Here is a 16,392-nt window from a genome sequence, read left to right as displayed (position 1 = left end):
AAAAGGCCGGCGACGGAACGGAAATTGCAGTTTTTCCCCCAAAGTCAGGATGAATATCGCCAGGTCGCGCTGCGCAAGAAAGAACCATCTACCTCCTCCCCCTTTCGCAGCAACTATAGAAGAAGAAGAGAAAGGGGGCGCAAACCGTTGTCGGCGCCTCCAGTGCCCTCCCCTTATGGTACTACTTTTCTTTCTCCTTCGCAAATACTTACATAAGACAAGCAACCTTGCGACTACTGCAGAGATCCGATGACGCTACCTTGATGCGCTGTGTCTCGCTCACCCACGTGTACGCCTCGATGAGCCACTCGTACCACACCCGCGAATCATCCGTCTGTCGCCACATGGTGACCTCCAACTCCGTGTCGGCAGGGTAGTAGATGGGTTGCTGTGAATGTTAGTGATCTGTCCATATTGCACAGAGGAATTGGGGCCTTTTTTTTTTTTTTTTTGCTTACCTTGATGGGGAAGAAGATGGGGAACCACGAGATCATGTCCTTGCTCTTGCGGTCAATCAGCTCGGGATGCGTGCTGATTTCCACCTTTTCTCTATCGCCGGTCTGGGGCGCGTAGAGGACAGACTCAAAGTACCCAGCCAAACCGTGGATGACGCCTCTCGTGGGGCAGACGAACGTGAGATGGCAGAAGCGCGAGTTGTGGTCGTTGGCGCCGACGGCACCCGCCATGCTACCGCCTCCGCCGCCCATGACGCCGCCGGCGCGTCTCGTCTCGATCTGCTTCAGCGTAGCCTCGGACACCGGGTGGGAGAACTCCCACGCCTGCTGGAAACGCGGGTGGCCCGGCACGCGCATAGCGGCGAAGTCGAGGGCGAAGAGGCGCACCACCCAAGGGGTGTCGAAGGCGTTGGGCTCCGTGGGGACCCTGGTGAGGAGGTCGGCGTGGATGCGCGGCGTCGCGATGGGGCTCATGTGCGCCGTGTAGGATTCCGGGATCGAGATGCCGCCGGGCGCCAGGACGTGCTGGACGCCGTCTAGGCACTCTGGGGAGAGCTCGTTATCTGCGAAGGAACCGAGCAGCTCGGAGACCAGGATGTCCACCTTGCCGTAGACCGGGTTGTTTTCGGGGGTGCCCGAAATGAGGGGGCCCTTCCAGGCGCGCATGTCCGTCTTGACGACGGTGACCTTGCCGCCCCAGATCATCTCGTTCTGTCTCAGGAGATAGACGTACGCATTAGGGTTCTTCTCCACGGCCCAGACCTGGACGGGGACGCCGGTCGCCTCGCTGGCCTTGAGGGCTCTCGTCACGAGAGGGCCGCGGCCAGAGCCGACGACGGCAATGACGACGGCGCCGTCCTTGGAAGAGGTGGCTCTGCCCAGCTGGTGCCACTCGGCCAGAGCTTCGGTGCAAGCGGCCTCGTACTGGTTGTACTTAACCGGGTCGCCTTCAAACACCTCGTACGTGGCTGACTCCAGGTTGTCGGACAGAGGCTGCAGGGGCGATTGGAGCCAGTCCTGGAAGCTGGTGAGCGTGGTCTGCTCCAGGTACGACAGCGGGCGCTGCTGCATCTCGAGCCACTTGAGGTACACCACGTAGGTGCGGAACGACTTGAGGGAGTCGGTGGCGAGGGTGGGAGTTTCGCCCAGGGGAGGAAAGTCTGCAGAGGTGGGGACCTGGTTTCCGAGACTGACGGCCTGGAGCTGTGCCTCGGCTGTCAACGAGGCGGCGTCCGGACCGACGTCGCTGAGAAGCAGCCAGGGCGCGTTCTTGAGACGCATGTAGTTGAAGATCATCTCTTGGTGAGCCTTGGGCAGGGCAGGGTGTCCGGTCTTGTTCTTGGAGAATGCGTTTCCGCTGAGGGACAGGAAGTGCAGGGGCTCGGCGAACCACTTCTCCTGAAGCGACTTCTCAGGCAGAGCTCGGGGGACGCGAATGGCTGTTGAAAATGATCAGTGCCTATTTCTAGGATAAGAGACTGAGGAGATATCTTACCAACATACAGACGCATGCTATATTCGCAGACTGAACGGACAGTGTGCCAAGAGTCCCATGCGCTGTAGATATCGATCTCCTTGCTATTCTCAGGGTGAGGGACCTCTGACAAAGTCGACAGGAGCTCGACGCTCTCCTCCAGTCCCGGTTCCCGATACATTGGGAAGTGGATGATGAAGTTGAGGCGCGACGCAATGGTCATGGCCTCCTGTACAGCTCTGGCATATTGAGACAGGCCCTGGTTTCCGCCATTCTTGGAAGCGTCTTTCCGGGGGCCGGGGATGATGATGCTTCGAACTCCACAAAAGTTGGCGTAGGCAATCTCGAGGTTCAGGACCTGCCGAGAAATGCTGGCAACGGCAGGATCGACTGAGGCCAAGTCGATCCAGGGACTAGCATAGGCGATGTAAGTGGTGACGGCATGGCTGGGGAAGAGTGAGGTGTCCTTGGGGGTCAAAGGAGGCACCACGGCATCTGCCAATGAAGCAAGTCCCTTCTTTTCCTTGGCGAGATGCTGGGAAACAAGTTCCTTTACTCGTGCATGAAAGTGCCTGTTGGTGATGGGTGCCGTCACAAAGTTGACCTGAAGTCAAAGCTTAGTAACAATTCAAAAAAGAGAAAATCAGGGTCTCGGTAGTGGACTTACACCAGCGTTCAGGATTTGACCATACTGAAGATCATCAAGAGGCTGATCTCTCTCAGAATCATGCTGACCGAGGCTGAAAACGGGCCTGATCTGGTTGAAGTTGCCGCCGTCCATGGTGGATGTTGAGTGTGTTCGGGCTGTAGGACCTTGTGCTGCCTAAAGAGGACTTGTGAATGGTGTAATTGCTCAGCGCACAAATACCCCACGCGATGGTTGTGCAAAAAGCGATTACCTGCTGGTCAGGACCCTGGCGCTTCGGTAAAAAGGAGGATATGACAAGGGGGAAAATAGACGATTTGTGGTCAGCAAATCATTCTTGGTAGGTTGTTTGTGCTCAGGAAAATAATCGTCCGGGAGAGCAGAGGAGTTGCACTCAGATCAGTTGCGACCTGATGTTGTATGATTTGAGAAGTCAGGCTGTTGGTTACCCCCCCAAGAGGTAAAAAAGCACCAGATTTTGCGAGTTGCGACTCGGTGCCATTGGTTGCACTCTGGACCCTGGAGAGAGCGCGAGAGGAGACAGTGCCCGCTGTCAGGAAAGTATACTTTGCAAGCCTTCATCTCACTCAATTCGATGAGATTATGAGAGATCTTTTTCTGTGAGAATTACTTCTAGTAACTGACTCGGAGTGAGAAATTCTGGATAGAAAACACACATATGATGAGTTTGAATGAGTTCTAGCAAGATAATAGAGATTTCCTGTAATGTTGATTAGCCACAGATGGTCTCATTCTCCTAGACACTCAATGTCTCGTGGACAGTGTGTTGAGCTTTCAGTACGGTACATCTCATGCATGAGTTTAGCTTATCTTATCATCCCACCTTCTTATTGGCCCGTGCTTGAATCCACCCAAATTTTTCCCGCGACAACAAAAAGTTTCTGGGAGCCTCGCTTGGAATCGCCTCCCAAGATTGTCTTCGTTGACGTCGAATCCACGGGCCGCAACTTCAACCCATCATCTCTCTCAACCCATTTCCCGTCCACCACCCCCGCACCGAATGGCGGAATCTGCGACCAAAATGGCCGACTTCGAGGATAAGGGATCGAAGCGCCTGAGCGCCGACGGAGAGGGAAGCCGGAAGAAGATCAAGAAGGAGGTCAAGAAGGAGGAAGAGGATGAGTCCAAGTACAACCCTTACTTGGCGCATTTGAAGGAGGAGAACGGCGTCAAATCCGAGGATGGCGTCATTGATGCCAGCTCGCCCTTTTACGGTTTCAAGCAACGCGCCACCACTGCGAAGCAGCACGAGAAGATCGAAGACCTCGACGACAACGCCTTCACCGGTCGCCCTCACTCGCAAAAGTACTTCCAGATTCTGCAGTCGCGTCGCGACCTTCCCGTCACGAAGCAGAGGTACGTCTATCTCAGAGTTTTTCCCACAAACTTTTTTTTAACCTCACTGACCATCTTGCCAACAGAGAAGAGTTCCTCGAGAAGTACCACTCTACCCAAATCCTCGTCTTCGTCGGTGAGACCGGTTCCGGAAAGACGACCCAGATTCCCCAATATGTCGTATTTGACGAGCTCCCTCAGCTCAACCGCAAGATGGTTGCCTGCACTCAGCCCCGTCGTGTTGCTGCCATGTCCGTTGCGCAGCGTGTCGCCGACGAGATGGACGTTCAACTTGGCGAGGAGGTCGGATACAGCATTCGTTTCGAGGACAGGACCAGCCCCAACACGATCCTCAAGTACATGACCGACGGTATGCTTCTCCGAGAAGCCATCCACGACCACGAGATGTCGCGTTACAGCTGTATCATCCTCGACGAGGCCCATGAACGTACTCTCGCCACCGATATCCTCATGGCTCTCCTCAAGCAGATTGCCGCACGCCGCCCCGACCTCAAGATCGTCGTCATGTCCGCTACCCTCGATGCGCAAAAATTCCAACGCTACTTCAACGATGCGCCTCTTCTCGCCGTCCCCGGTCGTACGCACCCCGTCGAGATCTTCTACACCCCCGAGCCCGAGAGGGACTACGTCGAGGCTGCCATTCGGACAGTGTTGCAGATCCATGCCTCTGAAGGGGAAGGCGATATTCTACTGTTCTTGACAGGTGAGGAAGAGATTGAGGATGCCTGCCGGAAGATCAATCTCGAGGCCGACGAAATGACACGAGAAATCGACGCCGGCCCGCTGGTGGTTTACCCGCTCTACGGTACTCTGCCCCCGCACCAGCAGCAAAAGATCTTCGACAAGGCTCCGGCCCCGTACAAGAAGGGCGGCCGCCCAGGACGCAAGGTCATTGTGTCTACTAACATTGCTGAGACGTCTTTGACCATTGACGGTATCGTGTATGTCGTTGATCCCGGCTTCAGCAAGCAAAAGATCTACAACCCACGAATCCGTGTCGAGTCTCTCTTGGTCTCCCCTATTTCCAAGGCCTCCGCCCAGCAGCGTGCTGGTCGTGCTGGTCGTACAAAGCCCGGAAAGTGCTTCCGTCTCTACACTGAGCAGGCCTTCAAGAAGGAGCTCATCGAGCAGACCCATCCTGAGATTCTGCGTTCCAACCTGTGCAACACGGTCCTGGAGCTGAAGAAGCTTGGTGTCGTGGATCTCGTCCACTTCGATCTCATGGACCCTCCTGCGCCGGAGACCATGATGCGTGCGCTCGAGGAGCTGAACTATCTCGCCTGCCTTGACGATGTTGGCGAGCTGACCACCCTCGGAAGTCTCGCCTCCGAGTTCCCCTTGGACCCAGCCTTGGCCGTCATGCTTATCTCCTCGCCGGAATTCTACTGCTCCAACGAGATCCTGTCCATCGTCTCTCTCCTCTCTATTCCTCAGATCTGGGTCCGCCCTGCCGCTCAGCGTAAGCGTGCCGACGAGATGAAGGCGCAGTTCTCACACCCCGAGGGCGATCATCTCACGCTCCTCAACGCCTACCACGCCTTCAAGGGCACGGCAAACCAGCCCGACGTGGACCCCAAGAGGTGGTGTCACGAGCACTTCCTCTCCTTCCGTCATCTCAGCAGTGCCGACAACGTTCGTGCGCAACTGAAGCGCATCATGGAAAAGTCTGACCTCGAGCTCGTATCGACCCCCTTTGAGGATAAGAACTACTACACCAACATCCGGCGCGCGCTCCTTTCGGGCTTCTTCATGCAGGTCGCCATGAAGGAGAGCTCCGGCAAGGTTTACCGTACCATCAAGGACGATCAGGCAGTCATGATGCATCCCTCCACGGTTCTCAAGACCGACTACGAATGGGTCCTCTACAACGAATTCGTCCTCACCTCCAAGCAGTACATCCGTACATGCACCGGAATCAGGCCAGAGTGGCTGTTTGTAAGCAATGCCCCTGCCTTCCCCCCCCCCCCCCCCCCCCCCCGAACAAATACCACTTGCCTGTTCCCTTCCTCTTGCCGCTTACCCCCATATGGACTGCTACGATCGATCTCTTGCTGCTTTCAGCCCCCCCTGTCCTGCATTCTTCGGCACTTGCCTCATCCTATCCATTGCATCGGAAAACCCCATAACTAATATGAATGTACCAGGAAATCGCACCCGCCTACTACGACCTTGGAGAGTTCGACGATGGAATCGTCAAGACCGCGCTGACCCGGGCCTCGGAGAAGAAGCGCAGAAAGGAGGCCATGAAGAATGGTCGGTGAGCACAGCGCGGGCGCGCGGTAATGCACTCCGCTCGATTCGAGCGCAGAAACAGCAACCCCCCCAAGGGCTCTCGATTCTCACAATCTTACACCCACCCCAACCATCCCCCTACCTTTTTTTCGCCAAGGTTGCGATTACGCTAAGGCCCTGGGGACCTAATGAAGAGAAAAACTCAGAGTGATCCGATTTTGGGATTTTTGGAGGCCCGAAAGCCCCCCTCCCCTTCCCCCAGTTCGATCGTGAACTTTTGGCGAGGGTCGCCTCCATCGCGGCGGGGGCACCGGCATACCGGACCAGGGGGGGTGCGGAAAGACTTGGAGCGCGTGTTGTTCGAAAGCCTCCTTTTGGGGCTCGGTTTTTTTAGGTTGCGATGGGGAGAATTTCTCCCCCATCTTTGCGACCTACGAACTTCAGCAATTTTTTTTAACTCTCGTCGTTATCATTTTACACAGCCCAGGACCAGGGCGGGCACACGGCAGGCATATCACTTTAGTAGTAGATGTCATGGTCAGCCCGTCGCTCTCTTTCTCCAACCCAATGATCCAACAGGAAAAGAGGTGTGGGCGGGCTTGGCAGGGGCTCATTGGGACCGGATTTTTTTTCATAGTGGTATGGCGTCCCAGGTATGACAAAAGAGAAGCATCATCAACGGCACATAGTGATCGTGTGCAAAATAGAAGACCACATTTTTGTTCCCTCCACCCATCTTACGAGCCAAAATTATCCATAGGTTGTAGTCCCGGCAGATGGGTGCAGATGCAGAACAAGACGGATGTAGCCGGTTATCGAAAAGGAGTGGAGGAGCCCACTTCCACGAATGCAGCATTTCTGTCAAAATTCTGTGAGATGTGCCGTGTGATCGAGGGTGGATTCCAGCCCGTCTGAATCCAGCAACTTTTTCTCCCAAAGCATTGGCATCATTGGTATTGTTGTATGACCAGGGGGTGTCTTGAAAAAGAAAGACAGGTCCAAACGGCAAGGAGGTTGCGAGGCTCTTGAGGAAACACAAGAGACAGCCCCCCGATCGCCCGACAATGGAAGGTCCAAGTTCTACATCATACAACATACACTTTTGTTCATTGTGTTGAGCGAAGGTTTGCAATGAGAGATCTCAGTTAGCCGGGCCGCTTCGGACCGCAAGACAATCATGTTTTTTTTTTCTTTTTTCCCCCCCTCATGTATCTCTAGTCATGATGTCGGAGCTGATTTGTCATTTGGTGCACGCACGGCAAAAAGAGCAAACGCCCGGACTTTTATCCGATCAGACCAAGCAACGTCAGACCGTATCTTTGGGAAAACAGGGTCGAACGAAGCGTGTAAGACGATCGAGGGACGGCGCCAAACCTTGTCGGCGCAAGCTCCCGCAACGAACACAACGGCGCGGCGCTTCCGGATCTGGGTCCCAAGAAAGAATCAAAGACAACAAAAAATAAACCTTCAGACCAGTTAGGTAGGACCTTGGAGGCTTGGGCGAGAAAACCCCTGGACACGGGACGCCACACCGCAGATCGCACGCTATGCCCAACAAGAGAGGTGCAGAAACGTCTGTGTTTATGTGAGAGGGTATCCGTATGATGTATCATCTACGAGTATGAGACGGCAGATGGAGAACCCGACGATGCAACGAAAGACGCTAGCAAGAAAATTTTCAGTGGTATAGCGCTTGTACTATGAGCGGTAGTTGTAGTTGTAGTTGTAAATGTACTCAATGTAACTCTTTTCTTGGTGAGAAACATATCAGATTCTGGCCTCTGCCGACAAAACTAAAACTAAAACTAAAAGAACCTCCCAGTGAGCAAAAGGAAGCAAGAGAGCGTCGCATCCGGTACGGGCGATGCGAGCGCGGGCTGCGATCCCCGACCCGGATCCCGCACACGTGTCACGCGCGTGGTCTCGACGGTTCCACCGATCGCTAGTCGCGGGAAAGGTTACACAAGGCCAGCACGACGTATCGGGAATAATCCGCACAACCACAAACCACCACCACCACCACCACCACCACCACAACCACACACACACACACACACACCCCCCTCTACTTAGGTGCTCCGTAGACGCACAAAAAGTTCTGTCTGTTAGTTTTACTGTGTCGCCAGTGGTCGACATTGTCTTTCTACCGCGACATATCCCGATTCCCGAGACACACCACATACCCGCCAACCGAGCAAGGCCTCTATGCAGTTAGCTGACCAGCATTCTTCTTCACATGGTGCTTCAGCTCTCCCACACCCGCCGGGGAAAAAGCCTCTTTGTCCCCTCTCGGACCTTCGGAGAGTCTCGAGACCACCTTCTGCAGAATTCTAGCGCTGTGAAGGAAAGAGAGGGAAAGGGAGAGAGAGAGAGCGTGTGTGTGTGTGAGAGTCGAGCTTATTATCCCCCAGTCTTGATAAATCAGAAAAAAGGCCACGCCAAGCAAGGGTTCAGCAACTAGGGGTTGGAAAAAAAAAAAAAAAAGTGAGGCAAGCTAAGGTAAGCAAAACTGACATCGGTGGTTCACACTGGTAACTCTGCGGTGCGTGAGCACGGGTCGAAAAGACTCACTTGGCCCATCTTGTCGATAGCGCAAGAGTATCAATCTACTACATCTGATGTGAGAATGAGAGACTACTCGTGGTTTTTTTTTTCCAGCTGCCCAGGTATCCAGCAAAGCCGCCTACCCTACTGCACACTATTTTAAGTCAAGACTTGCTAGACTAGACTCATTCACTACGAGGCTTCGGCATCTGAGTTTCCTCTGCCCTGGCAGTCGAAATAAAATAGGGCGAAATTTTTCATCCCGCAAGAAGAGCAATATTAGGAATAGTTGGCGGCGCGATGGCCGGGAGGGAAGAAGGGGGAAGAAGGGGGAAGGGGTGCGGTGTGGTGGTGGTGGTGGTGTGAGACGATGGTTTAGTGAGAAGTGAGAGAAACGGCAAAACGCTGAACTTGTTAAGTTGTCCTGAGCCTCTAAGAAAAACCCCAGAGGCAACGGGTTATATCAGACTTTTGAGTGAAATAGCAGACAAGATAGGTATATGCACAGGTTTCTTCTCGTATACGCCGGCGACCCCTTCTAGCCTGACTACCTACTGACTAGTAGAGAAGCAACTGAGACATTTTCCATTGAGAGAGAGAGAGAGAGAGAGAGGAGGATTTCGTACTATTGATTATGTGCGGCTATAGCAGATCCGCAGCCGCATCGCATATGATCTGAGCGGAGCTGCGAGAGAGAGAGAGAGAGCAAACAGTGAAGAAAGAGAGAGAAAAATAAGGCACATAAGCCACATATCATGTATCATGACGCAAAGTTGCATCTCCCTCTCGTCCAGTCTCCTTTCGCCATACCACAACTGGACCAAAGAGAGGAAAAGGCCACTCCATAGGAGAGAGTGAGAGAGAGCGCCTAGCAGGGCCCCTTCTTCCGGGCTCCCGCGGTGGCAGCTTTCGCGCAGTAGCGGCACATTTGCTGCGCGAAATAGAAGAGTCTAGACCACACCATCGTAACTGCCACCGCCAGTGTGGTAGAGCAGCAGCAGCAAGCGGCGCCGGCGGGATAGAGAGAGTCAGAGAGAGACGTTGTCTCACTACGAAGTACAGGCACACAGGCACAGGCACAGGAACAGGGAGAGACCTTCGAGTGACTTTTGGACCCTTAAGGGTGCAAGAGTACCCCCCCCGGCAGGTTGGCATCAGAGAAAGGCATGGCGCGGGCAGGAGACTAGGTCGCGTCCAGCGTGTTGCAGGGCGAAAAGGAGCAGGGGTTCAAGGGGGATGGGATGGGATGGATGGAAGAAAGAAACAAAAAACGAGCCTACCTACAAGACCCTAGACAGAAGGAAAGAGGGTTGCTCTTCTTCCGTTCTGCAACCGCTCCATGATGACGGATGAGAACATGGCCAGACAGATCTAGGTGGGCGCACACCTCTCCCACCGCAGCAGTAGCGACATCGAATCGGTGTGAACAAACCCAGCTGGGCGGCTGCTGGCTCTTTTTTTCCTCCTAACCACACGTTTTCTTGCGTCCGTCTGCTGCGGCGCTATAATGGTCCGCATTGATGGATGGACGGATGGGGGGACCTCTCTTTTCTGGAATCAAACCAAAAGACCTTTTGGGGGCCGAAGTGGCTGGCTGGGCTGGCTGTATCATTATCCCCCACCACCCCCCCCCCCCCCGCGATCCAGAGAAACGTCGGCGCACGACACGGAGAGACACGGGAGGGGGGGATAAGTAGACTGGAGTCTACTCCTGCAGTCCTGCAGTCATTGCCCATCTCGAACCTTGTGGTTGGGTCTTTTTAGTCTTTTGGGGGTCCTCGGTTACACAAGCATCCCATCGGAGGGCCAGCTCATGACGAAAAGTACCATGCGCTTGGTTAAACCAGATAGACTCTGCGCCGTTCTTGGTACGGCTAAGAAGGTCCCTTGACGAACTGCAACCTGACTAAGCAATACTGGGCTTTTATGAACATAGTTTGTTTGTCCACATATGCGTCCCGTACCGTGGGCATCTAGCCCGGGGGGAGGACAGGCAAAGGAAAAGAGAGAGGGAGGGAGGTCAAAGTTGCAGTGGAAACCCTGTTCGAGAAGCTACTGGTTTAGTGGCTCCATCGAAAGGATCCCCCTTCTTCGGAGTGAAAATGGTATCTCTCAACAGACCACCTCCGTTTCCCAGTCCTCCAGAGTCCAGACGGGCTGATGAGGGATTGAGGATTGAGGTTTCGATGGTACCTACTGCAGTACATGTAAGAGGAGGGGCGGGGTGGTATCCGTACTTTTGGTCGGGAAGCAATCGGAAACGAGCAAGACAAGAAAATTATGGAAATGCTGGTGACGTACCCGGGGGCCCAGCGTGTGCCTGTCACTTGGAATGACCGACGAATCCCCGTTCCCACATCGTCCGGTCTAAACTCGAGTTGGACGACAGCGCATCAAATCTCACCGAGGCACCGCGGAGGGCCGTCTTTTGACGGCATCCGAGCGATTTGCCAATGCCGCGTGCTATTCCCTCTCACTCTCAACCAGGGCATGCTCGGCGTTGGCTCAAAGCACTCGACAAAAAAAGGAAAGAAAAGGCTGAATCTTCAAGACGGCCCGCTAGATTACTCGGCGGATTGAGAAACTGCATCGGACGCTTCGCGTGGCTGTTACACGAACGAGTACCTATGCAGGAAGAGGCAAGAAAAAAGAAACCATGAAAGCCAACCGGCATAGAGTCTAGGCTCAATCGTCGAAGAAGCTCAAGCACCTAGAAGGCTAGAACGTTGAGAATCGTATCACCTTCTGTTTCAAGGACTTACGTAAAGCTCTTAAACGGTATGTAGAGGCCGATGTATCTGTACGCACCATGGACATACATGATACACCATCGTCAATGAATCAAAAGGTGCCCACATTCGATGTGGAACGATGCCGATACTGCGGAAGACACCCATCAGACAGCATCGTCGCGTGTCGTCGTTGCCAGCGGTCAAAGAACACGCCCCCTGGTATCAGGGACTCGGGAACCACCACGGCAGTCTCAAGAATCCGAGGAAGTTTCTGCCCGGTGGGCGGGCGTCTCTCGTCCGCGCGATTCTCGTTGCCCGTTCTGGCCAAGCCGACAGCTGTTGTGAGGATCCATTTCCTCACCTCATGCAACGGCAGGCTGTGACCTACCTACGTCAACTCCAGTCCACCTCCCCTCTGGGTCCTTGTCTCCTGATGGTGAAAAAAACTACTCCAGTTGCCGTCGTTGAATCCGCTCGCTGGGACGAAGTGTAACTTTGGGGCACACCGCACGGCAGCATCTCCGTCTGGGGGCACCGAATGATTGGGTGCCGAGCGGCCAATCCCCTTGCCCCGGCGAATCAGAGGGTCATGTCGTTACCTCTAATGACTGTGGGACAGTATCCGTAAGGATACAGCAAGCCAATTCCCAGCCATGGTTGAGCGGCAGGCAATACAGAAGCGTGCGGGTGCAGCAGCCAACATGCGTATCCGTCCAGACGAGTTACAAACTGTCTCTGCATGTAATGGCGATGGGGGTGGGCACTTGGCAATGCTTCGGTGACAAGAACATCAAAGAGAAAACTGTGATGAAATTGGCACAAATCCACAATCCTCTCCTGACCATGGGTGTCTTTTGGGTCGGAACAAGGCAGAAGATCTGCCCCCGGTTCGCAGTCTGACTCGTAGAACGGTATCACTTTGCTTGTCCTGGTCTTTCGTGGGAGAAGATGAAAAAAAAAAAGAAACGAGGTTTTTCGCAACTGTGGATATCACGCCAAAATCCACTTGTTGTGTCGTTTTCCTCGAACCCAGACACGTGCTCGATCGCAGGTGACCATCTCAACAACCCGTTTCATCTCGATAACGCAGACCGAGAGTAGGCGACACATCGTTCCAGGCTGGCCTGATGGTGCTCCGGAGACGGCCCGCATCTGACCGTCTGACGTGGGTGCGGCGAGGGAAGCGAGAGAGCCGCGTCTACCGTCCATCCATCCGCCGGCCGGCGTCCCATGACGGACCAAGGACAGTCAGAAGAGCAACGCTGTCGAGCCACATTTGAGGCGGGCCATAATACGTTGGAACGAAATCCACTCAGGCGAGAAACTCCAGGGAAGCGGGAAGCGCACAAAAAAGCACGCATCAAATTCTGGGCAGATGCAAGGTCCCCTTTTTCGCGTTCGCTCCCTCCCTCGTTGCGTTGCAGATCCTCCTCGACTCCCTCTCCCCTCTTTTGCCAGGTAAAGCCTGCAGAAGACAAAAAACGCCTGCGCGCGGGGATCTCGATGGTCTCGTCAAGTGTTGATGTAAGTGCCAGCCACGGCGCTTCGTAAACGCCTGATATCCACGGCCGTAAAGGTGCCGAACAGAATCGAGAGGGTATCCAGGTGTCGGCCAGCTGGACTAGGAGAGACTCAGAGAGACTGTGCTCCGTTTCCTGCTGCTGAATGAGAGAGGCCGCCAAACTATCGCTTGGACAGCACTGGAGACATGGGCAATATTCGGTTTTCTTCAAAGCCCCCACCGAATTTCCATAGTGTCAAAACTCTTCGATCTCTTGGTTGCCCACGTCAATGATCAACTCAATCTGTCCCTTTCCTGGCAACTGCGACATAGAGTCGGCGGAGTCTCCATGTCTCTTGGAACCCACTGTCGTCCGTCCGGATCCGAGATACCAACGCCAGCCTAGTCGTCCCAAATCTTGGCCAGGATGCAGCGGCCGCTAAAGTAGGAAGTCTCTGGTCCCGTTTAGCATGGCTGCACGCAGTACATAGCCCCGGGTCCCGGGGTCGTCGACAAATGGGTCCCTCCTTGCCCCTTCAGCCTTTCTGACCCTTCTCCTAGGTAGGGACACTGCTCCTCCTCCGCTGCAAGTCAGACAGGCGAGCGGACGACCCAACAGCCCCGGTGATCCTCTGCAATTGCTAGGTGTGCCAGGCCAAGTCGCTTCGGCACCTCGACATACTTTGCGGGTTGCAGAAACGAAGCCGCTCTAGTTGAAGCTAGGCTCTTGTCTCCTGCTTGTCTCTTGCCTCTTTGCAACTCAAATTCTATTCGGTAAATACTAGGGTCGGGGTATACTCCGTCGACTTTCTGAGAGGTTGACGAGACTGAGCGGATCCTCTCTAGGCGGCGGGGATAAGGCAAGGGAAGGGGCGTGAAAAGTCTTTCTTGACACCATTTCCAGTCCTGCGCATCGTGCGTGCTGGACGATTCCTGGGAGCCGTGGGCCGCACCAATGTAGGTCCTGCTGCTACTACCGCCTATGCATGGGTCCTCCGCGCCCGGATTCCTACGGACTGTAGGGCGTCCTACTGGCCATTAGACTGCTTAGGCTATGCCCTCAACCGCAGACGGAACCGCCGTGGCCACGAGTGGCAACTGGAAGCCTGTGAACCTGGTTGCTCACCTTCCACAGATGTATCATCGAAGGCAACTCTTCAGGTGAACTTGGCGCCCTGTTAAACAATGGAACCTCTCGATTGTTGGCCGCTTGCTCCGTCTTCGCCTACTTGCCGAAGACTATGGTACTCCTACTTTCAGGGGTGGGCGAGTTTACCCAGAAGTTAATCAGAGGCCATTGCTGGCGAGGCCAGAAGAGACGACGGGCATGTTACCGGTTGTGGACATTACGAACTCGATGCTCCGGTAGCCCAATCTTCGTCTCAAGGATAACACCAACCCAGTGTTATTCTGTCCATTCGCTGAGCCGTGGGCACCTATGCCGCCGCTTGCTGCACATGTAACGTCAGCTGGACATTCTGGAAAGAAGGCAGAAGACGCCAAGTCGGCTCTGTTCTGTTGTCTCGACGGCGGCCCCGCGTCTCTGTTCAACTGCGCCTAAGGTTTCTGTATTCAAACTACTCAAGTTTCCACACGCACCTGGCACCGAACTCGGGGACCCGTGAGTTGAAACTTGAACGGGGCCAGAGTGAGGAGTCCAGTCAAAGCAGAGGTTATCCCTGATGGTTGTCCACTGAAACGCCAGGAACGCTCTTTATGACTTCCACAGAGCCACAACACTAGGCGATGTCATTGTGACATCCCGACTAGCGTTGTCGAAGCCTTCGGGCACGATTTCGGGTAAAGCCGTCTGCATCCCGTCTTCACGGCCACTTGGCTAGGGAACGCTGAGCCAGCAGAGCGTCTGCCGACAGTTGCGACCCATTCGTACAGGGGCGATCCGCAAATTCTTTTTGTCGGCAACTTTTGAAGTATTCGAGTCTACCGCGTCAGCCTGAGAATCTGCAGAAAGCCCCGGAGTATGCGGCCAAACCATACGGCACGCACGTTGCCCACTTGCTCAAGAACAAAAGAGCTCGACATCCAGGCAACGTTCAACGAGAGGGGTTGAAGTGGTGTCAGCGAATCACCGCCGAGATATAAATAAAGTCCGACTGGGAATAGTGTCATCGCGCCCGTTCTCCCCATGCTCCTGTTCGCCAGATGTCTAAGCATACAAGTCCTACTTACTCCTACGTCCTGATCTGGAGAAATGCGCAGAAGTCTGCCTATAGGCATGCTAGCCAAGGTGTCGAGACCATATCTGCATGATGCTACGTGTCGTAGATCACAGTTTCTTTTCCCAACTCAGAAAAGACTGCATTCTTATCTTGCGGGGGCGTCACCCTGCCGTCAAGTTAATGACTTACGCCATGCTGCTCTGGCGCCACCGCTAGGATAGCTTGCTTGATGCAGCTACGCGCACATTGGGACCGCCACAGCTTGAGCCAACGGATCAAGGTGCCATTCAACGACAGAGCGTCCCATTCTGTCCCCGGGCCAGCTAAGACATTGGTGATAGCTTATACTCCCCTTTGTCGTCAGTGGGTAGCTCCGGTGGCCAGTGACACAGGAACAGCCCCCTGTGGAGAAGTTGGCAACTACCAAGACTATATCCCGAGATGGGTCAAGAGCATCGCGCGATGGCCTCGGTTGTTACTCATGTAGTTGTTCTTATCAACACTTCCTGGGAGGCTTCTTACATACTAGAAAGCTTCTTAGATGACGAGTTGTTGAGGCGCCCCGCGAACTGCCCCAAGCATCCGCCCCGTAACTCAAAGCCGACAAAGCCTCGGCCGATCCGCCATGGCTGGCTGGGCAGACAATCTTCTCTCTGTCAATGCTGGTCCGGTATACCTGGAACGGGCAAATCGTAATTTCAGGGGCCGTCTATGAGTTTCCACGGCGGCTCAAAGCAGCTCAGGACGGGTCTGGCTTAGACTCCCCGGAACTTAGTTCCCGCCTCGAGGCTACGTTACCGAGAAGAGTCCGGGCGTCTATCATGGAATTATCTCGCCTTTGAGGGAAGGTGAAAGCGGAGTCCAAGCCTCGCGATGCTTTGCGCAGTACCCGGAGGTGAGTCGTCCCACCCGACTTGCTGGAGATACCCAAAGTATCCCTCGAAGCAGTTCACACCCACACGCATACCTTCAACGGGCTCTGTCCCACTGTTTCCCGCCAGACTATCATAGGTATCCGCTGTTCCATGTGTAGCGACGTGGTCGTCTCGTACGAGGATCATCGTGTCGAACCCAGGTACAGATACGCGATGGAGATTGTCGAACCGATTTGCGCAGCTGACTACCTGGTAGGTTGATTGAAACTTGTCTCTGAGGGACGACCCAGTAGGCTCCCCTATCCATGGGCAAACATCGCTTGGTCGGCATCATCTTGGTCTCGTGCCAATTCGAATTACGGAAAACATAATCGAG

The 16,392-nt window shown here is 54.4% G+C and overlaps 3 protein-coding genes across 3 annotated transcripts; 2 read left to right on the top strand and 1 right to left on the bottom strand.

Annotated features, from left to right (window-relative positions):
- Nucleotides 1-208: 208 nt before the first annotated feature.
- On the bottom strand, nt 209-2,710 carry BDP55DRAFT_725140 (PRMT5 arginine-N-methyltransferase; the record flags this gene model as incomplete). Its single annotated transcript, XM_060578977.1, has 4 exons — nt 209-388; nt 459-1,894; nt 1,951-2,533; nt 2,597-2,710. 4 exons carry the CDS (start codon nt 2,708-2,710, stop codon nt 209-211), a joined length of 2,313 nt encoding a protein of 770 aa, XP_060433403.1.
- Nucleotides 2,711-3,617: 907 nt separating this feature from the next.
- On the top strand, nt 3,618-6,213 carry BDP55DRAFT_544927 (helicase associated domain-containing protein; the record flags this gene model as incomplete). Its single annotated transcript, XM_060568528.1, has 3 exons — nt 3,618-3,952; nt 4,018-5,887; nt 6,097-6,213. 3 exons carry the CDS (start codon nt 3,618-3,620, stop codon nt 6,211-6,213), a joined length of 2,322 nt encoding a protein of 773 aa, XP_060433402.1.
- On the top strand, nt 6,180-7,209 carry BDP55DRAFT_376245 (uncharacterized protein). Its single transcript, XM_060567131.1, has 2 exons — nt 6,180-6,837; nt 6,892-7,209. Exons 1-2 carry the CDS (start codon nt 6,373-6,375, stop codon nt 6,949-6,951), a joined length of 525 nt encoding a protein of 174 aa, XP_060433401.1. The 5' UTR covers nt 6,180-6,372; the 3' UTR covers nt 6,952-7,209.
- Nucleotides 7,210-16,392: the final 9,183 nt, after the last annotated feature.

This window comes from Colletotrichum godetiae, assembly GCF_030913485.1.
Source record: "Colletotrichum godetiae strain CBS 193.32 chromosome Unknown BDP55scaffold_7, whole genome shotgun sequence".
Classification (NCBI taxonomy): Eukaryota; Fungi; Ascomycota; class Sordariomycetes; order Glomerellales; family Glomerellaceae; genus Colletotrichum; species Colletotrichum godetiae.
The sequence above is the reverse complement of the archived record's forward strand: the minus strand, read 5'-3'. Positions and strand labels throughout refer to the sequence as shown.